The 22,498-nt window shown below is 39.1% G+C and overlaps 1 protein-coding gene across 1 annotated transcript in view; it reads left to right on the forward strand.

Moving 5' to 3' along the window:
* Positions 1 to 7,391: 7,391 nt before the first annotated feature.
* The window catches only part of Lgr4 (leucine rich repeat containing G protein-coupled receptor 4), a 91,269-nt gene continuing 76,162 nt past the window's right edge, over positions 7,392 to 22,498 (forward strand). The window contains 1 exon segment of the mRNA XM_046467544.2: positions 7,392 to 7,967. Coding sequence (XP_046323500.1) covers positions 7,783 to 7,967 — 185 coding nt within the window. The 5' untranslated portion in view covers positions 7,392 to 7,782.

Below are 22,498 nucleotides of genomic sequence, written 5' to 3' on the forward strand. Positions count from 1 at the left end.
CCCCTCATGAAGGTTTCCCCTAATAAATCTCTCACATGAGTAATCTTTTATTGGTGTCTGCTTCTCTGAGGACCTAAATTTTCATAGTTGTCTAGCAGAGAGTCATAAACATGAGTGTGGGGCTATATCAAAATCAGGAAATTTTGTTTGGTAGTTGAGGATTGAACCCAAGGGCACTTAAACACTGAGCCACATCCCTAGCCCTATTTTGCATTTTATTTAGACACAGCATCTCACTGAGTTGCTTAGCACCTCAATGTTGCTGAGGCTGGCTTTGAGCTCACGATCCTCCTGTCTCAGCCTCCCCAGCCACTGATATTACAGGTGTGTGCGCCACATGCCCAGCAGAATCAGGAACTTTTAAATATTGGTAATCCAGGGTCTCATGTGAGACCTACTCTAATAGAATCAAGGGAGGTGGAACCTGGGGTTTCTATTTTTAAAAACTTCTCCACATAGTTAAAGTGTAGACATTTCTGCATTAATCAAAGTTATTCAGTTCCTAGCAGAGTAGCTTCTGAGTAGGTATGTGGTAAATCCTTCTTGCAAAACTGAAATTAAAAAACATCAAAAAACTTCACAGCTTTATGATATTTTATAATAAAAGGAATACACTGGAAGAATTCCTATAATTTTTCCCTATCACTTCAAGATCTTCCGTTTAATCTTTCATATTAAATTTTTAAAACTTCTATAACCTAGATTCATATATTTTAAACTCAATATAAGATGAGTGTGTGTGAGAGAAATATTAGTAAATATTACCAGACCTGTAATATAGCATTTTGGGCACCACTGTCTAGCACCACTGACCTGTTCTATGCCATGTTTTTTTGGTTTGGTTTTATTCCTTTCCAAAGTAATCTGAAAATTACACATAATTGGTAGTTTGCTGTGTTTTTACAAGAATTACCTCATGATTATTTATTTATTTACTCACTGTGGTGCTGGGGAGTGAACACAGGGCCTTGTGTATACCAGGCAAGTACCCTACCATTGAGCCACATCCCCAGCTGCCCACCCTTGAATCTTTAGTTCTTGAAAGACATTTTCAAAAACATTAGGAATGTTAGATTTTCCATTCTGTCACTTCTCTTATTTTGAAAAATCATAGTAAGCAGACATTAGACAAAAAAAAAAATTAAAAATAACTAATTGCTTGGGAATTACCCAAGAAGTATTTGGGAGTGTCATTTTGAGACTGTATTATGTCCAGTATAGAAAAAGAGAGACAGAATGTGAAGTCTTCCCTCCACATCTTACCAAAAGATTTCTATCTTAAATATCTTGTTACCTACTTCTTTTCTAGATTTTCCAAATATGCAGATAAGGAAGAGCTTTCCAGAATGCTCCACCCCAAGCGCTGGTTTTCAGTATGCACATTGTGGTATGCATGGATTTTGCACATAGCTCCTTAAAATAATTGTTTTTCCAAAGTGTTTAAAGTTTTCTTTGGAATTCCAGAGGAATGAAAATGTCCTTGATTCCATGACTGAACTTTGTGTTGGCATTTTGGTTTTAACAAATTCTTAGCAAGACCATGTAGTAATTGTTTTGGGTTTTACTCTGATGTTTCCTGCCTTTACTCTTTCTCAACAATATCTGATTTCTTTAACACTCATTGAATTTTTTACCTAGTTTTTTTCCTCCCCAGTAGTTGACACACTCAGATGTTGGAGCCCACGTGTGGTTCTGCAATTCAGAACCTGTTCCTTAGGGTTGCATTTTCCTCTTGTGTTAAAACTGAAAAGGAAAGATCAAGAAAAGAAAATCAGATTTAGAAAGGATTAGGCGAGAATAGGAAAATGCTTCTGATATTTAACCAACTGTTTTGAAATCTGGGGTCAATATGGGTCTTTAGAAGAACTGAAAAGGATATCTGACCTCAGGATATTCAACCAGGTCCAGAGAGTAAGAAGCTTTTTTGGTGATGTTTTGAAAAAGAGCTGGCTTCAAGCCAGTCCTGCCATAAGCCTCACTACTAGCCCTCTCATCCCAAAAGGTTCATAAGCTATGCACAGGTGGTATGTGTGGCTGCCAGTCACCCTCAACCCTTGCCCAAGCTTAGAATAAAGAGAAGCCCAAATTCAGCCAAGTGTGTAGCTTAAAAGGATGTTTTAAATTTGACAGCAATTTTACATTGTTACTGAATATTTTTGTCCTTCAAAATAATTAGTTTTAAATTAGCCTTAAAAAATTAAATGCTGTTTCCTATGAACAATAAGAGAGGTTGAGACACAGAAGGAGAAGACAAGTGAGAAAAAGCACCTTACTTAAGACTTGAGAGGATGAGTGCTAGCTTTGGGGGCCTAATGTGAGAGTGTCACTATTCCAGAGTCCTGGATACAAGTGCAGAGACTCACAGCATGGAGACAATCCAATGGCAATTGATGAGGGAAATAGTTCTTATCTTGAATATTCAATTATTAGAGTCTATGTTTGGTCAGTGGGGACTAGACCCAATAGTCTTTCTTTATTCTTTGAATCTATCCTAGTTTGAAATGTTTTTGTACGTGTGTTTGTGTATATATGCGTATATTTACTCTACATATTCAGCTTCTAATTTCAGATGGCAGTTTGGCACCTGTGTTTTTGTTTAAACTCAACAGTCATTTCTCAACAGGTTATCTAATTATATCAAGAACAATTATGTTAAATATATTTGGTATGACTTTTGGATAAAGAGAAAGGTAAATTCTAAGTGCCCAGGACTTCCTCTGAGCACATTTGTTTTGGAAATAGAGGTATTTTAAAACTCATGGGGGTGGGGCAGGGCTGGGGTTGTGGCTCAGTGGTAGAGTGCTTGCCTAGCCTGTGTGAGGTACTTCAATCCTCAGCACAACATAAAAATAAATATGTAAAATAAAAGTATTGTGTCTATCTACAACTAAAAAAAAAGTCTTAAAAAATAAATAAAAATAAAACTCATCATGGGTTTTTCTTGGTGCATCCTATAATAGTATCTTCAAGTATCAGCTCACCATGGACATCAAAAGTTTAAAATTGCTTGATCTCAAGTCGTCAGAAAAGATGGTCACCTTTGAAGTGTGTCATTTTGAATTTTACATAATTTGTAAAAGATTTTCAAAAATAATCAGGAGAGTTCAATAAAGAATTAGCATCCTTTATTGCAAGCACAGTTGACAGACAAAGCCTATGATCAATGACTAGTCCAACACTTGTTTTTATGGAAAAAAAAATCTTATTAGAACAAACACATCACATCTATTTGCTTTTACATTTTATATTGTTGCTTTCATGCTACAATGGCAGAGTTGAAAAGTTCTGGCACAAACCATATGGCCCACAAAGCCCAAAATATTTACTATCTGGACCTTAACAGAAAACATTTGCTGACCTCTACTATAAAACAATAAAAACAAATATGAACAGTCCAAAAGGAAACAGGCAAAGAAAATGAATAGGCAATGCAGAGAAGAGCACACTGGAATGTCCAACAAATATACGGAAAAGATGCACTTGTAATCCAGGAGATTCAAATTTAGACCACACAGAGATTTCATTTTATATGTGATAGATTTGCAAATATTTTAAGTCTTGCAATACCAAGTGGTGGTAAGATGTAGAGTAATGGAGATTCTTATTCTCTGCTGAGGAAAGTATCAATAAGTACAGTCATTTTTTTTAGGGTAATTTAGAAACATCTAGTAATGGTTAATGTATATAATCTATGATAGAGAAAATCCCCTTAGCAGACATACATACATTCATGTGTGTGTGTGTGTGTGTGTGTGTGTGTGTGTGTGCGCTCGCACACACACACACAATATGGTATGATATAAAGGAAATATAGATATTTTAGAAAAAGTTCTTCATATATGATCATGTGAGCAATGAAATATACACAGGATTATTCCTACTTGTATTGTTAGAAAAAATAAAATAAAACAAACACTATTAACCAAGAGGATTGATAAATAAATAGTGGTGAAGATTTATTATGTCCATTTGACTGGGAAAGGATGCCCAGATAACTGGTAAAAGATTATGTCTCACTGTATGTTTGTGAAGGTGTTTCTAAAAGAAATCAGGATTTGACTATGCAGACTGAGTAAAGACGCCTTCGTTGAGCAGGTAGACATCCCATCCATTGTGGGTTTGAGTAGACCGAAAAGTTGGAGGAAGAGTGAATTTGTTCTTTCTGTTTTAGTTGGGACACCCATATTCTCCTGCCTGTGGATTTCTGCAGTCCTGGTTCTCAAGCCTTCTCCCTCAGTCTGGAACTTATAACTCAGCTATAAGTTCTGGTTCTCTTGGGTTTAGATTACTGACCTTCAGCAGACAGATGGCAGATCTTGTGACCTTGCTTCATTAATTGCCTGAGCCAATGCTTCCTAATAAATCTCTTTGCATATATCTCTACATGTCCTGTTGATTCTGTTTTCTGGTAAAACCTGGGCATATTTTATAAATGGAATCCAATATAGTAATAAATATTAATTAACAATAGCAGCCAGATGCAGTGGTGCACACCCATAATCCCAGTGACTTGCAGGAGCATGGCAAGTTTGAGGCCAGTCTTGGCAATTCATTGAGACTCTGTCTCAAATAAAAATATAATGGGCTGAGAATGTACTCAGTGGTAGAGCACGCTTCAGTTCAATTCCCAGTATTGATTTTTTTTTTTAACATTTTGGTCATCCTCAAATCTTTCTACTCCTTATAATTTATGAAAGATTAAGGTGAACTTTTGTTTCATTTGGTTTTGTTTTTTGTTTTTATGCTGTCTTGGAACATCTTATTTAAGAGATGAAGACTAATAGGTCAATTTATCATTAATGTGAAGCTTACATAATGTAGCAACTGTAAGAAATAATAACTCTTTAATAAAGCTTAACATTTTTCTTCTCTAGAAAAGTTCTTGGTTTCCAATATTTTGTCTTTTTGGCTAAGCCACAGATTTATATCCCTTTTTTTCTTAACTTTTTCATCTAACAATAGGAATTTATTCTTTAACAAAATCTACATCTCTTTTTTTCAAAATCTGAATGTCTCCTTTCATCCAAGTTTCCAGGCATAAAATTTTATTCCTGGAAAGGAAAGAATAACATTCTCCAAACGTGGATTGTAGACCACCTGTAGCACTTTAACTTGATGTGCTTCAAAATGTGGATTCCTGAGCCCCACCCAGGCCTACTAAATCATTCTGTATTTTTTTAAATTAAACTTCGCATATTATTCTTATGATCACTAAAATTTGAAAAAACATTACTTTTTTATTTTTAATTTTTTGTGGTTCTGGGGATTAAACTCAGGGCCTCTTTCTTGCTAGGCAAGTGTCTACCACTGAGCTACATCCCTAGCCCCAAAACACTACCTAAAAAAAAAAAAAAAGAATTTTTTGGTAGAAATAAAATTAATCAATATAGACTATAATTGTTAATTTTAAAATAGCAGAGAGAAGTGATATCTTTGCAAGAGAAATTCTGTCATCTTTCAGCATTATTAAGGACAAGAGGAAAAAGGGCCTGCCATCCCAGCTACTGGGGAGCCTAAGGCAGAAGGATTTCATGTGTGAGGTCAGCCAGGGCAACTTAGTGAGAACCTGTCCCAAAATGGATATAAAAAGGACTGGATCGGGTGTGGTGGAACACTCCTGTGAATCCCTTGGGATTGGGAGGCTGAGACAGGAGGATCAAGAGTTCAAAGCCAGCCTCTGCAAAGGTGAGGTGCTAAGCAACTCAGTGAGATCCTGTCTGTAAATAAAATACAATAAGGCTAGGGATGTGGCTCAGTGGTTGAGTGCCTCTGTGTTCAATCCTTAGAACAACATACACACAAAAAAGTGTGTACGTGTGTGTGTGTGTGTGTGTAATGAAAAAGAAAACAGAAAAGAGAGGACTTAAATAAAAGAAATTTCAGAATTTTCTCCTCACTTCATTTACTCATGAATGTTCCCGGAAAATAATAGAAATGACTTAGACAAATCAAGAGAAGGATCCTAGAACACCAGACAAGGAGTCAGGAGCTGCCTGTGATGATCTTGGGCAGAGCACAGTATCTGAGAGTTCAGAGGGTTGCTGTAAGTTCTCTTTCAGCCCTACAGTCAGCAGAAATATGTCATTCCTAAAACTGTGAAATCATGTCTGTATTTATTGACTCTCTAGAATAAATTTATAGTATGTTAGTCATTTGCCCAACCTGGCATTATTTTTATGGTAAACTCTTGAACACAAAGATAATGGAAAATTTTCATTTTAAAACAACTTATAGGTCTGCGCCAACTTGTTTCCATTGTCTTTAATTTTACCTACATGAGATGACTAGTTAACTTTATATGATGGTGACATTTTAAACCCTTTTTGCTTTAATTTAATGGATTCATAAAATGTGTCTCCAATATGGAGTAAAGCAACCCAAAGACAAAGTGGAAATCAGGAAGGGAGGTACCCATAAACTTGTATTTCGTACAGATAATGATTCTGTGGATTCTGCTAGGCCATGGGGAATCCAAGTCCAGAAAAGGAGGCAATGCTAAGAATTACCTAACACCAAGGTTTCCTCTGGCTTCTCAAGGGTAGTCAGGTATCACTTAAATGATTGTTTTGTTGTCTGGAGAAATTGTCCAGTGTTGAGAAGCATCACCTGTTGATCTTTACAACATCACTAAGTTTTAGGATTTTAAAGTGTGTGAGAAAGCAGTTTGATTTGTATTGTGGATGATTAGTTGCTAAGACTTAGATACCACGTGTACATGAAGAAGGGTATAAAGATCCCAGTTGAACTCAGATGCTGGAGTGAGTACAGTGTTTTAATACGTAGCTAAAACCCAAAGATTTGGGTCAGAATAAAGGAAACGTTTTCCCTTGTCCCCTCAAATCGGTTTTCCGTTTGCATAGCTCCCAATGTCCTCGCCTTTTGGAACAGCGAAGAGTCATTTGAAGCTTAACTGAACGCTGGAGGCGAGTTTTACTTTTCAGGTCATCCAATTTAGGAGATCCAATTTCTCCGCAGTGGAAGAAAAAGACGGAGTGGGGGAGGGAAAAACCAGGCTCCTCGCCTTCCGATCCTTTTACCTTCAATCCACAACCTGCCACGCAAATCGAGCCAAGTAAGGGATTTTGCCTGGAACCACCACCACCACCACCTTGTCACTCACGCCCGAGAGACACGCCCCTCTTGTCCTACTCCTGGCCAATGGAAGCTCCCCTGCCTGCATAGTAATAAGCTCGAGACCTCCACGGACCAATGGCGCTCCGGGAGAAGGGTTAGTTTTGCATGTACCTAAGTGATTTGCATAACCCAGCGGCCGGGGGCTTGGGAACCGGAGCGTGCAACCCTAGAAGGGAAAAGGACGGGAAGAGCTAGAGCAGCGGCGGGGAGAGACCGAGAGTCTTGGTGTTTGTGCGAGAGCCGGGGCGGGGGCAGGGGCGAGGGGCCGGCATGGCTGAAGGCTGCGCTCCGCAACCTTGAAGAGCGGCTGCGGCTGGAGGCCGGGGGCTGGGAGGCGGGTGCGATGGCAGAGCGCGGCCCCGGCAGCTGTGCCGGGCCGGGCCGGCTGGCCTGAGCCGCCGGAGGAGCGGGGCTGCCTCAGCTCTTCCATGGAGCAGCGGGAAAGGCGAAACTTCAGAGCGCTGAGTCCCTGCGCTGCTGCGGCGGACTGCTGAAGGGGCCGAGCCCACGCGGACCTCCAAAGGAGACAGCCCCCGCCCCAGCCCGCAGGCCGGCTGCCCGGGGTCGGCGGGGGGCGTCGGAGGGCAGCAGAGGCGCGCCAAGCGAGCAGCTCCGCGGGAGAGGCCGGCGCGGGAGGCGGCCGCAGCAATGCCGGGCCCGCTGGGGCTGCTCTGCTTCCTCGCCCTGGGGCTGCTAGGCTCGGCCGGGCCCAGCGGCGCGGCGCCGCCTCTCTGCGCAGCGCCCTGCAGCTGCGACGGCGACCGTCGGGTGGACTGCTCTGGGAAGGGGCTGACGGCTGTACCCGAGGGGCTCAGTGCCTTCACCCAAGCGCTGTGAGTGCGGGTGGTGGGGTTCCGGGGTGGGGGGCTGGCGGGGAGTGCTGCGGGGCGGGGCCGGTGGTCGATCCCACCCCACCCCCATCCCCCAGTGTGGCGGGTACGCAGATCACCTGTGCGTGGGGTGCTTGGAAAGCTGCGCCGCGTGCTTTCCAAACTTTACCAGTCCGGGTCCAAGCTCCAAGAGGCTCTTTACCAGAGTTTTCGGACACAACCATCCCCTCCCCCAACCAAATCTCAAATGTATCTTGGGTCAAGAAAGAGGAATCTGGATATGCTTGCGCCTGGCACCCTTTTGCCGCGACTTCCCCTTCTCACGCGGGCCCCTACTCTCTTGGCGGAACTTTCGCTGTTGGCGTGGGTAAGGGATCTGAGAACTTGGCTATTGACTGCAGAACAAGACTTGTTCTGTGGGGCAGTCCTGGAGTCCCCCTGGGTTCCAGCATGAGAGGAGAAGAAACACCTGTACCTCAGTCGGGGCAAGTTGCCGTCCAGTTTAGAGTAGTGAGTCCTGGCTCCTCCGCCCAGATTTGCTCTGAACTCATCCACACATGCCAGGGTTCTGGAGCACGAAGGGAGCCGCAGAAAACAAGAGAGACAGGAGAAATTACAGGAATCTCTTGGTGAAAATACTCTTCTGACCCAACAAAGCTTTTAAAGAAGGAATGTTGGCCAGAGGTACAGATGTTAAAAGGGAAACAAAGTTCTAGTATATATGGTAAGCCCAGTCTACAAGGTACATGACGGGAAAGTCACTCAAATAGTTCTGACTTCCAAAACCTCCCTCCTCAAATTGAGCCCCGAGAGCATTAAACACTCCTTTTAGAAAAGGAGGAATCCGAAATAGGTGTTGGAGGTGGTGTTGGCAAATGCCACTGATAGAGAATGAATAGGGTAATTGAGTGCTGGGCTTGTTGCATGCTCTTGTTCTTCTTGTGTTGTGTGGCTGGTTGAATGATTAAATCAAGAGTAGTGAAAGAACTGTTTGAGAGAGGAAGGGGTTGAGTGGCCCTTGGATGAAGGGAATTTCCTTTTACCTTATAGCTACTGAAAGGGACCTCTTAGAAATAGACAGTTTTAAAGGAATAGCAGATCCTATTAAGAAATCCCTTTTAGGCAGGCCAGAGCATTGCTTCATTTGCAGGTGGGTGGTGACAAACTGTTCTGCTTGTCCTCTCAGGATAGGGTTTAGTGAGCACCAAGGGCCCATGCCTTGAAACTTGTTTCATTCTTCTACTTCACCTTACTCTGTCCAGTAGGCTTGGTCCCCCATTACACCACCACTCCTTGACTCAGGTGTTAGCTGTTGGTTATTTGAAATCATTTGCCTGCAGCATGGTGAAGTTTAACTTTTCATAAAAAAAAAGTTAACTTTGTGTCATGGAACATTTTGTTCACAAAGGTGCTGTGGCAACGTTTGAGCAGAAAAAGAAGATATGGGTAGAAGAAATGGGCGTTCTTAAAAATCTCCAAAGCCTTTAGATAAACTCGGAGAATTGAGGCAGAGAGGTGCCTTCTCCAAACTTCTTCCAAGTCTCTCCATGTATAGAAAAGCATGATTTACTATTTAGACAAGTTGTGAAGATCTTGTTTTGCAGACTTCTTGAATTTTAATGAGCAAACTTGCCCTATAAGAAAAAATACCTGTTTTACATTAGTATCTAAAGTCAGAAAGAAACGTCACATTTTTATGAGAGTATGTTTCTCTCTAGAGAGCATCAGGCATCTTCCTGTTCAACTCACTGGAGGCAATGAAATGCTGTATCTTCAATTTGAGCCTTAGGAAAGTTACTTTCTTGGCTTGGGAAACAGAAAATAACTGGCTCCAGTCCATATTAGAGTGCCTAAACCAGCATCATGACAGCCCTTTCTGGGCTGTGGTGGTGAGCAAATGTGTTGTTATATTTCCTTCCGTGATTTGTGACCTATAGGTACATTCGGATGCCTCCTATTTCCCCCTAGTACTCCTCATTTCATCCTCAGAAAGTATATAGTATTTACTATTTTTCTTCTCTAAAGGAGGTTTTAAAGGCAGTATGTTTGCATTTTTGACTCAGGAGCAACCCAGCTAATGCTCAGAAGTCTTGCATGAGAAGGGTCAGGTGCTACAGGTCTGCTATGCATGCTGCTCATTTTACAAAATACTTGGGATTATCTGGGGTAGCTTTACAACTACTTCTAGTCTGCTGCCCCATCGAAGCTTTGGTGAGCCACAGTGACACACACATATCAAGGGATTAGGTCCATGGTCCCAAAGCATTCATTCACGTATTCTTAATTTCTTAATTACAAACTCAAAAATAGAAGTTAAAAAGATGAGACTATAATTATTAATCAAAGTTCTTTATTTTTTTCTTATTCCTCAATGGCTCTTCCAAGTGATAGTATTTTTACCTCCTGTGGAGAGGGAGGTATTCATCCCACTTTAGAGGACAGAGTGACCAGGGATTTTATTTTACTCAAATCTTGAGTCCACAAACATAATACACAGGAGGCTCTTAAAATCTTGGAGTGAATAAATAAAGATACAAGGCCACACTGAAAAGCAGAGTTGGAACTTGGAATTCAGATACCATTCCCACAGGTTTGTCCAATTCAGCATTCTTAGCATTTACCCTTTTGCCCAGATTTGAGAAGGCCCCAGAGAGAGGATACCTACTTCTCTAGGCTCGTTTGAACTTGTTTAGTCAAACTGTCTATTTCCTGCTGAAAGCTGCTGTAACAGAGTCTGGGGACAGTCAGATATAATCCACAGTACTGCTGATGGGATTCCTGTGTTCACACCATTTGCTGCACCTGTAGTGATTATTTATGTTTCCAAGCAGCAATTTTGAATCCCGTGTCACAAATTCACCCTGAGGTGTGTTAAAGGAAGTGATTTTATTAATATTAAAATTCCAACGTTTATTTTATCAAAAGGATTCAAGGTCATTCCTATGTTAGTGGTATCAGCTACATTCCAAGATTAGGGGAGACAGAGAGGAAGTTGCAATGATATTAAGGAGGGGATTGTGTACATGTGTCATCTGGTGTATGTGTCACAACTATAAAGTTTGAGACCTGTAGACCCAGAGCACAAATTTTCATATCCTAGATTATGCCTGGCACGTAATTTTAAGATTATAAAGTCTGTTTCTGTGGCTTTGTAAGAGAGTGGTAGATCTGAGCCTGTGATCATAGTCCTTACTTCACCACTGAGTAATTGTGTGGCCTTGGGCAAGTCATTCCACTTTTTTTTTGTATGTGGAGGATGACAATTTCCTTATCGTAACAATAAAGCAATTGGATTCCTCAGATTATCTCTAAGGCTGCGTCTTGCTTCTAGAGGATTCTATGATTTTGTAATTCTTACACAATTTAAGGATGGCAAGGTGATGATAATGTTATGCTCCTTTCATGAAAAGATCCCATGAGTAGCAGAATATTCTTCTAGTTGAAGTCACACAAGCCTGTTTTTTAACATGCACTTGGAGGAGCTCTTTGTGTTTACAAGTGTGTGTTAGGAAATTTGCCATGGAGACTTGTTGCAGAATGCATGGTAGCTAAGGAGCTTTGCTAGGGTAGAAAAGCCTTGCTTGTTTCCTGTGGGTATGGCTTAACACATGCAAAATAAAATCACTCTGTTTCAGTAATTTGGATACTGTACAAAAAATTACTCAACCTCCTTACTTCCATGTAATTAGTCATAATCGCTCAAACCTTCACAGTGTGTGTATCCTGTACATAAGCAGGCTGCTGAGATTTTTGTATAGAATTGATGGTTACCTGAAAGGCTTTGAAGTGTTTTTTTTTAAAGAATCTGTTGCTTCTCCTTCTCCATTTGGATGCATCATCCCAAATTCTTCTCTGAGGTGTATTTTTTTTTTTCAGTACACCAAATATCTTTCTTTCACTGGTATCATTTTAAAGTTTTTTCTTAAACATTTTCCAACATCTACTGTATATGTTCCCTGGCAGGTCAGATCAGAAATCAGTGGCTAAATATACCTTATTGAGAGAAGAGTTTTGATGTCATTTTATTTCTGAATTATTTGTAATTTCAGTGTTTAGCCCAATGTGTCTTTTTAGAGAGGTGTTTGTTTTATATACAAGTGAACTTTGTTCAAAAAAAGGACAATATGTGATCCTTTTTCAATATAGATCTTTTATCTTACACACTGGTGAACTACTGGTTCTCTTTAAATGCTCGAGAGGAAAGGGCAGTCTGCTGGGAATATGGGAGCTCAGTCCAGATCTGTCAATAATTCACAGGAGTGACCTTGAGGCAATGGTGTGCCTTAATCTTCAGGGGCCTTTGTTTCCTCATCTGTTAAAAAAAAAATTAATGTTTTAGTTGTAGATGGACACAATACCTTTATTTATTTATTTTTATGTGGTGCTGAGGATCAAACCCAGTGCCTCACGTTTGCAAGGCAGGCTACCACTGAGCCACAACCTCAGCCCCATAACAACTCTTATAACAAGAACTTTCTATTTAGTTTGATTTTTTAATTTAATTAATTGTATATATGTATTTTATAGTGCTGGGGATGGAACCTGATGGAACCTTCACACATGCTAGATAAGCACTCTACCACTGAGCTATACCTCCAGCCCAATTTTTCATTTTCATGTACTTCTGAGCCTTCTCTGTTGTGCTCAGTGAAGCATAGGTGTATAAACCTTGGAAACTCTCGCTCTCCTAGGAGACCCTTCCCAGGTATTTAGTTCAACTAGAATATTTCCATTGAATGGGAAGCTCAGTTTCTCACAAAGCAACATGCTAGATGTGGCTAGAAAAGTACTTAGGATTTGAATTAGTAATTCTCTTATTCTGTGCTCCTTAAGGTTTGCAGTAACCAATAATATTTTATGGTTTCCATTTGAACTCAATGCTTATGCCAGTTATGGTATTGCATGTTTAATGTCCAGGTACTTGGCTCTTCACATGAGAATTGTAAGGCAACATTTGACAGCTTAATCTCCCAGGAAAGATCAAAGATCTGTACTAGTAGGTGGATCCAGGCAAGTTTAGGCATTTTCTTGGCCTCTGTCTCTGTCAATCTGTCTGTCTCTTAGATTTTTATTTTAGTCATCTTTATAATAGTGGAAAGTACTGAAAGTCTGCAAGTTTAGATTTTTGGTTTCTGGTCTCTTTTATTCTCATTTTTGTTTTCAATAATGATGGATCTTGGATTAGATGGTGGTCAATGTCTCTTTGTTTTGAATTTCTATGACTCTGTATAAAATATTAAATAAAATTGTAAGAATAGTTTAAGGGTTCATTCAAATCTTTCTAAGACTTCTCCCACTTTTTGAGATATTCATAAAATCACAATATTTGATGGTATACCTGGGTTAAAAGCTAAACCTTGCCAAATGTGCCATTAGGTCTGCAAAATGTAACAAATCCAACTTAGAGTGTTCTTGATAAGATGGCTTTGTCTTTTCATTTTTAAAATTAGATCTCAAGGTTTCAGGTTTCGAAATATTCTGTTCAGCTTGCTCTTGAACTGTCCTGTGTGACCCAATTTGGGCAATGCTAAAGGCTTGTTTTCCTATATGAATAGATAACTTTTCCCTTTTATCCCCCAACTCTGTTCAAAGTGTGATATTTTTTATGAAGCTTGATTGAAGATGATAAAATGCTCTAATTTTAAATCCTGTCAGTGAGGGGAAGAAATCTAGGGCACTAAGCAAATCAGTATTCTTGTACAATGGCTAATTTGTCTGCCCTCTTGACACTTCTTTTGTGCCTTCAGGCACCTGATGGTCACACTGTATGCCAGGTGTTAGTTCTATTGTCGGAAACTAGGTGAGTTCATAAATTTTTAGAAATCAGTCTCAGCGTGAAGCAGATCATGATTTTATAGTTTATGTAGGCTCAATAACTTCTCAACTTTCTAACAACTTTAGCAAGTTGGTACTCAAATACCCCCTTTTTTGGTAGTATTATATTCCATATTGACTCATGGGTAATATTTGCTATTAAACTTTGTATATGGTTGGACTGTTTTTAGCAAGATTCTTGAAAGTGTCCTGAAGTATTGTGTACTGTGTCCAGGTAATTAAAACTACAAATGTTTGGGTTCATTATTTTTAGTCTATAAAATGTGTTTTTGTACCATGACTTATTTTAATTGTCAAGTGCTGTAGTCAGGTCCTCTCCCACCACAAGACTTGGAATTATGCATCTTTTATTTTAGATGTAAGTGGTTAAGATTTGGGAAATACTTTCTGATGTTCTAGGCCCAGGAAATGAACATTAAAAAAATATTTTTAAATACATTTTTTAGCTTTCTGTACTAAAAGGTCTTAGGAATAAAACCTTGAACTACACTCTTGTGACAGCATGTTGTCCCATACAATATAAGAATATCCTTTGTAAGGAAATGAAAACCATAGATATTTTGGGAGGCAGCTGAGTGTATGGTTAGATCCTGGGCTAGACTGTCTGCTGGTGAGAAAATATGTGGAGGAACGTTTAATATATACAATATATTTAGTGACCCTTTATCCTTCATATTTAATTTTTAGTTGAGTATTATAAATCAATATAAATAAAAGCTTGTGAAAGCCCCCTTATAAGATTGTTTTGTTTTTGTACTAGAAGAATATAGCTACTTTTTGTTGTTGTTGATACAGGGCTTTGAAAAACAAAGTCAACCATTGAGAGAATGAAAGTCTCCTTGCACCCTGATGACACAATGGTACTGTATTCGAATCAGAATGTAGAACCAAGTATCCAGAAAAATCATTCCCTTATATTTTTAAAGTTCTATTTGGGGAAATTTTCCTTCCTCAGAAGAGTGACATAAATTTGGCAGGGAGATGACTCCTTTACCTTGGAGCTATTCTAGGCTTGGCTAAGGAATGTGCCTAGAATTGCTTCAGGTCTCTTTTCTCCACTCCCCTTAGGCTTTGAGGTTCCCTGGTGTAGCTCTTGGTGTAAACCACAGAGTAATTTAGTACAAGTGGTGACATTGAAACTCACATAAAGAACATGGTTAGTGCTGTTTTCATGTGAAACGGAGATGAATTTTATCATTCTCACCAACTTCAGGTTTCTGGCGTTGGAGGTGTGGAGAGGAAGGTGAGCATCCAAGTTGGTAGTGTCTTCTGAAATGCCATAGTTGGGCTATGACCTTGGTTAACTTATTGCCCCCCCCCCAACCCCCCATTTTGCTAAGGAATATACTTGTGCCTGGGAGCCCTTGAGGAAACTATATGTGTATCACATGTTGGTAGACCAGATATTTTCAGGAGAGGGGTGATGGCACAGTTGCCACTCTGTTCTTGGTTGTCATCTTTCCCATGTGTGCAAACTGGCTGAGAGAGCTGCTTTTTTGCAAGAGAATTGTCCAGAGAATGAGAGAGGCCTATCTCTGGGATAACTTAACACTTAGCAACTCTGCCCTGAAGTTTATTAGCCTCTAGAAAACAAATAGTATCAACTATGGACCTTCGAGTTTCTCAAAGACTGTCCATGTGCTTTTCAGTCTTCTGTTTTAGGTGCTAACTTAATACTCGCATTTTCTAAATGTCATAATTGCCCCTTAGGCTTCTTCAAGCCCTCCTTTTCTCACATTAAATTGAAATTTTCACAGAATTCTCTTGTAATTAGACCTGAGTATATAAGGTAACTTTAAATGAATATAATTTCTTTCAAATATTTTAGTATCATCTTTTAAAAATTACACATTTGGAGTTTACTAACATATTTACTTAGCAGTTTAATGTTATCCTGGTTATCATCCTTTCCGTGCTATTTCTATTACTTCATCTTATTTGATTAGTTTTCTCTAATCTTAATAGTTTCCTACCAAGAAAAATTTTCTTATTGGCCTTCAGTTCTCCAAGGTCATTTTAAGTCCATAGTCATTTTGAATCCCAGCATTTTATGTCCCTATTGATGCTCGAGTCTTCCTTTATAGGAATATTTTTATTAACTGACTTTCAAAAAAAATAATATTTTGTGTTTTGAGGGTCTGGCACAAGGAATCAAGACCCCTGAGTTTAGGAAGTGTTCTTGAACTTGGGAAAGACAGACACTTTGGATATCAGATTTCCCATCTGCAAAAAGAGGGATCTTGCTTTATGTCCATGTCTCACCTAGGAGCTCTCTTCATCATGGCTTCTTTTACTGACACACAGTGAGGACCCTATTTGTTGTTATTTCTTTGGGGAGTGATTAAGCAGCTTTACATGTATGTTAGTTGTGATTTAAAGTTCTGAACTCTACTTCTTTGGTTCTGTGAATGTATATCAGTTTCCAAACCTATTCTGGACTTCACAGGTGAGCTACTAATGGAAAAAGACCACTCAACTGGCAGATCCATAAAATCCATGCAGAAATCCATAAAGATCTCGATGGAGAAACAGGAGTGCTAATGGGTTTATGAAGATACCTTCTTGTAGTTGGTGTTCCTTGCCTTTCTAACAAGAAAGCCTGATGGTGGGAATGTATAGAATCTGGCAGAGAAAGCCCAGGGGAGATTAGACGTTTTTACCTTTGTCTCTGTGTCTTGGTGTTGCTTTCCTCAGATGGTTGGTCAAGTAACAGGGTACAGTCCTGAGAGGGGGACACAGTGTTTCTCCTCAGAGCAAATGGCATGTGACTTTCCTCATTACAGTTGGACTTTGCGACACTGAAGATTTTCATTAAGCCAAGCACACTCTTCTCAAGCTAGTGAGCACCCTTTAGAATTCCTCAGGTCTCTTTCCATGGATAGACCTGAGCATAGAAAGAATTTTCTCAGGATTGACAGTTTAGCTGCTATTTCTTCACATCCTTCTGTTCTAGAAATATTCAGAGTATGAGAGAGATTTTTCTTATAAGTACTATGAAAGTGATATATAACTAGTTATTAGATATACACACATATGTATTTTACATTTGAGTCTAATGCTCATGTTTTGTGGATAAAGAAAAACTTATTCTCTTGAAAGTAATTTTAGAACTAAAATCCTTTCTTGAAAATTTGTTATAGTTCTGAAAATTTACATAACATTCTTATTTATTTTTTGGTGCTGGTGATGGAACCCAGGACCTTGTATAACTAAACTACAGTCCCAGCCCCTGCCATTCTTGTTAAGCAAAGTTATTATTATTTTTTTTTTCCAGAAACTTTAAAAACTTTTCTGGGTTTTGACTCAGACCTGATTTTAAAATGTCCTGGAAAACCAGAAAACAGTGGAACAGTGGCAGTAGTACTGGTAACCTATTTAGACTGGCCTAGTGGTTCAAGTACACTTGTACATTTTCTATCCAGGGTCTCTTTCTTTAAAAAAAAAAAAAAAAGTTTGAGATGTTTTTCCCATTACCATCTTGACATCTGCCTGGTTACACATGAATAGCTTGACCCAGTCCCTCAGCAGGGAAACTACCGTGGCCTTGCTTTCAATAGCCATGTCACTGACAAAGAAAACATATGGAATATTTCATTCCTATCCCTTGCAAACAGAGTCTGGGGCTGTGAGGGCAGGCAGCAGAAGGTTTCATACTTCATGGTAGGTTGGCAAATTTGTGCACTAACCACAGGCTCTGCTGCTAGGAATCAAACTGTGTTTTCCAAAGCCTGGGTACTTTCTGTGGAAAGGAAATCCTGTGTTTTGGATAAGCCAGTTTCTAATATCAGTTTAAATAAAGTCTGTGTGGTCTGTTTACGTGGGGAGGGGTGGGTTTCTGAGTCATGTATTTCACCAAAGGGGATTTGCAGACATGTGTGTACATGTATTAGTGTGTGCACTCATTTAGATGCATATGTGTATGCAGGGCATTTGGTTGCTGCTGTTCTAGATTTGATATGTGGTATGTATTGGGAATGCAGATGCTAGCTTCCAAGTACAACAAGCCTGGAGGACTGTCTGCCTTTATGTTTATCTTCTTTTTGTTAGTCTACAGAAAGCAGTCAATTGATCATTCTCATGTCAGCCAAACCCTGCTGCTTAGACAGATTCTTGTTGTGTAGTACCAGCCTTCTGCTAGCAATAAGGATTCGCTTTGTACCATCTCAATCGATAGTGTGGAGGCTTGATGTCAGGTATGACAGGAGATGACCAAGAAAGTGGAAAAGAGGTGTAAGTTAATTCCCATCTTTCTCAGGTTTTATTCTGTGTTAAAAGAATTTTTCCTTGGGCTGGGGTTGTGGCTAGAGCACTTGCCTAGCACGTGTGAGGCACTGGGTTTGATTCTCAGTACCACTTATAAATAAATTAATAAATAAAGGCCCATCAACAATTTTAAAAAGATATTAAAAAAAAAAAAAGAATTTGTCCTTGGCACCACTTAGCTGGGGTACCCTTTAGTAAGAAGAAACAAACTTTACGATATTCAAAGAGGGAATATGGCATCTATATCTCAGGGTCCTTTCCAACCATAAAGTTATCCCAGCCTGAACTTATGGTTTCATTGTTTCTCAGATATGTGAACTGGCATTGACAGGGATTGAGTCATCTAAAGGAGGTAATCTTTTAATCCTAAATATAACCAAATGTCTAATTAAACTGTTGTATGCATCTTATCTATTTCTGTTGGTTCTTATATCATTAATGAACATAAGCCATGTAATAATATGCTCATAGAAATTATTGCCTTTCACATTTTCTCTTGTAAATGTAAAACCCTTTTGTAATTCTTGGTGATAATGATTTTTTTTTTTTAAATTTGCTGATTCTAACATGACTTAATTTTTGAAAAGCTTCTATTTTAGGGTTCTTCACAAATAAATTTTGTTGACTTTACCCCTGTTTTTAGTGCCTCCATCTTTTTATCCTAAAATAAATGGTTTCATCCTGGAATGTACATCTTCCCTACTTTAACTGACTTTCACAGCTGTATGTTCATAGGGAAAATGCCTTAAGCCTCCCCCATGTTAAAACTTATCTTTTTAAATGTACAGTTCTGAGAGTTTTGAAATGTATACAGTTGTGTGACCACCACCACTGTCAAGATTTAGAATATTTTCATCACTCCCCCACATTTCCTTGTGCCCTTTGTATTTAACCCCCTTCCCCACCCTTGGCTGCCCACACCTCTTGAACTGTTTCTACCCTGAGTCTCTTACTTCATGTAGTTTTGCTTTTACCAGAAAGTCTTATAAACTGATGAAGCTGAATGCAGTCTTTTGTGTCTGGCTTCTAATCATGACACTGCACTTGAGATTCTACTGTGTTGCTGGCCTGTGTCAGTATGCTATATTCATTTAATTGCCAAGGAGTATTTCATTGCATGGGTGTACTACAACTTGTCCAATCCCCAGTTGAGGAACTTATGCCTTCTTTCCAGTTTGGGGCAGTTATCAGGAAAGCTACTATAGAGGTTGCATAGAGTTTTTTTGTACAAGTACAGATTTTTATTTCATGTGCATAAATGCCTCTATCCTGGGGCTTGTGCTAACTATATGTGTGTAAGAAAATGTTGGTCTTGATTTCATGTCTTAGAACTGTAGTGAGATTTGTTATCACCAGTTACTCACAACTTTTGTATATGGTTAGCATAAAATGTAGTACTAACAAACCTGTTAAAAATTTATTTTGTTTAAAAATCTGTACTTTTTTTTTTTGGGGGGGGGGTGCTAGGGATTGAACTCAGTGGCACTGCATCACTGAGCCACATCCCCAGCCCTATTTTCTATTTTTTAAATTTAGAGACAGGGTCTCACTGAGTTGCTTAGAAACTTGCTTTTGCTGAAGCTGGCTTTGAACTTGTGATCCTCCTGCCTCAGTCTCCCGAGCTGCTGGGATTACAGGTGTTAGCCACCTCTCCCAGCTAAAAGTCTGTACTTTTAAAAGAGTAGAATTCTTAGATTTCTTTTTGGTTCCCAGAAGTTATTATTATACCCCTAAAGAGTCCTGTAGAAATGGTCCCAGTGTGAGACATTTTGGTTATGGTGAAAACACCTCCCAGCAACTCTCTAAATACTTCTTCAAATTTTAGTATATTGTGTTTAGAAAGGCTGATTTAAAAACATGGATATTTGTTAAGGAATTGCTGGATTCATTGGTGTATTACATATGTTACTTGTGCTACCTAGAGTTTCCAAAATAAACCACTGTAGATCTGTGGCATGTTCCCGTTAATAGTTGAGCAAATTCAGATTTGAAAAGATTAAGGAACTTGCTCAAACATCCCACAGTTAGTGGATGGCAGTTTGTCATGGAAGCTCAGGTGTTCTATATTTAAGTTTGTCCATTCCTACAGTTGGCTCAATAAACAGAAGACGTGAGATAAACAACATTATGCGAAACTGTAGGAAAAGAAAAAAATCAGAACAGAAAATTAAAACATACCCATAAGCATACACACATCTACATATGCACATTCTGTGGGAAACTATGACTTGGTTTAGTATAGACTAATGTCCAAAAGCCTGTGCAAGGTGTAAAATGAAGTTTTCTTTTATTTTTTAGTATTTATAGTGCTTTTTTTCAAGAAAAATATCTCTTAGTCTCCCAGACTCCCTGCCTCTCTCTCTCTCTCTCTCTTTCTCTCTCTCTCTCTCTCTCTCTCTCTCTCTCTCTCTCTCTCTCTCTCTTTCGCCTTTGAGTTCTGCTTTTTGTTCCTCTTCATTTAAAAGCCTTCACATCATTAAATAGTGTTATTTCTGTGTCAGGGAAGTATCAGTCATATTCTTTTTGGCTTGCTTTTTCTTCCGTTTGTGGAATTCATTTATGTGGTATTTGATGATCAGACCTATTAGTAGACTCACTTTTCTGTTTCTTTAGGAGCAAATTTCTAAGTGTTCTTCTTTAAACCCAAACGTGCAGATTAAAAAAGGCAAGTGTGCAGTATGATGGTTTCTATATAGCTGCCCCTTCACTCACTGGAATTTCCTGCCTCTCCTGTTGAAGATGTTTTTATAGGGAAGTCAGCATAAAAGTGAATCACCCATGAGCCTTTTTTTCCCCCTGAGGCATTTCATTTAGTCAACTTGGTATTAATTTAGTTGGTACTCTTCAGTTGACTTGAACACTGTGTTTGTTGATAGTGTGAGCTGATGTTTATTAAGTCGTTAATATTTTACAGACTTCATGAGTTCCTATTTGGATCTGTGTGCTTTTTCCTTTAGCAGTAGGGCTATTCATGATTGAATCTATGGCATAGTTTCAATGTGCTGGTGATAGCCAGCCCCATCCTGGACAGTCATTTGCTAGGTGATTCTAAAAGTTGTCTTCTCCTGGAAGTGTTTTGCTGTTTCATTTCACTTATGTTGCAGTGTTAGTCATGAAGAGCTTTATGGTCTGTCTTGCTGTTTTAGACAAATCATCCCCATCATCCTGTTATTAACTTAGTTGCTAATAATGTTATTCAGTGCCACACACCAAGCAACATGCTTTACATGTGGTCTCTATTTAAGCCTCCCAGCTACTCTCTAAAGCACATGCTGTTATTATTCCCATTTTAGAGAGAGAGAAACCATGGGGAATAAAGTCTAATTACCAGAGATAAAAAGTAGGGTTTTGCAGATGGGGGTTCTGTCTTTGTGTTCTTAGACTAGTGTTACTTGGTTGAGTGAGTTGTACAACAAGTATCCTTCATTGTTCTTCCTTGATGTAGGCTACCTTAATCCATCTTGCATATATTAGATGTAGGAACTGCTTATTTTATGATGAGGAATCAGTTCTGGAGAAGTTAAGTCTGTTTTGTCCTTTGCTTAAAACTATTCTTAGCTCCTTAGGATATAGATTTGGAGGGGATCTTAAAGGTCACCTCATATAGTAGACCTAAAACTCTAGTGTGTTATGGACCATCCATTAAAGAGGACACAGAAAAACACTATTTAATGATGTGAAGGTTTTCCCTGGAGGATACAAAAAGTCCTTGTTCCCCAAGGGCCTGTATTACACTTGTATGTTTATAGATATTTGCTAAACCTTTCAATTACATAAATTTTAACACCAAATTTTTGTTGATATTTTTCAGATCTTGCCTCCCTTCTCACTGAACTTCTATTAAGAACTGATAGAATATAATTGATCTGGCTCCGGTTTTCCATTTACTAGGGGAGAAATACTGTTGTGATTCTAGGTATATTACTCTAGAAATGGCAAAACTGTAGTGATGGAGAACAGATCAGTGGTGGCTAGGATTAGAGGTGCAAAGATGGTGTGACTATGTGACTATAAAGGGGTAGCACTTTATGGTGACAGAGCAGTTTCTTATTGTTATAGTGGTAGTACCTGAAGCCATCTATGGGATTTTAACAAAATGAGCGCACATTAAAAAGTAGTAAAATCTGGTCAGGGTTTCAAGTTTAGTAAATACACTATACCAAAGTGAATTTCTTAGTTTAGCTAGTGTATTATGATTATGTAAGATGTTGCCATTAGGAAAAGCTGAATAAAAGGTGGGCAGGAACTCACTGTGCTGTTTTTGCAACTTCTCGTGAGTCTTATTAAATTATTTCAGACAGCAACAATAATAACAAACTTACCAGGTCAGTTTAGAGTCCTGAGTTCAAGTTCTAGTCTTGAATTTACCCCTGAAATAGAGAAGACTGTGAGGTGCCACAATCTCAACTTCTGTATCTTTCTCCTCAGCTTCCTAT

This window comes from Marmota monax, unplaced genomic scaffold, assembly GCF_021218885.2.
Source record: "Marmota monax isolate L192 unplaced genomic scaffold, Marmota_monax_Labrador192_F-V1.1 WCK01_AAM20220418_F8-fsc00135, whole genome shotgun sequence".
In the NCBI taxonomy this organism is placed as follows: Eukaryota; Metazoa; Chordata; class Mammalia; order Rodentia; family Sciuridae; genus Marmota; species Marmota monax.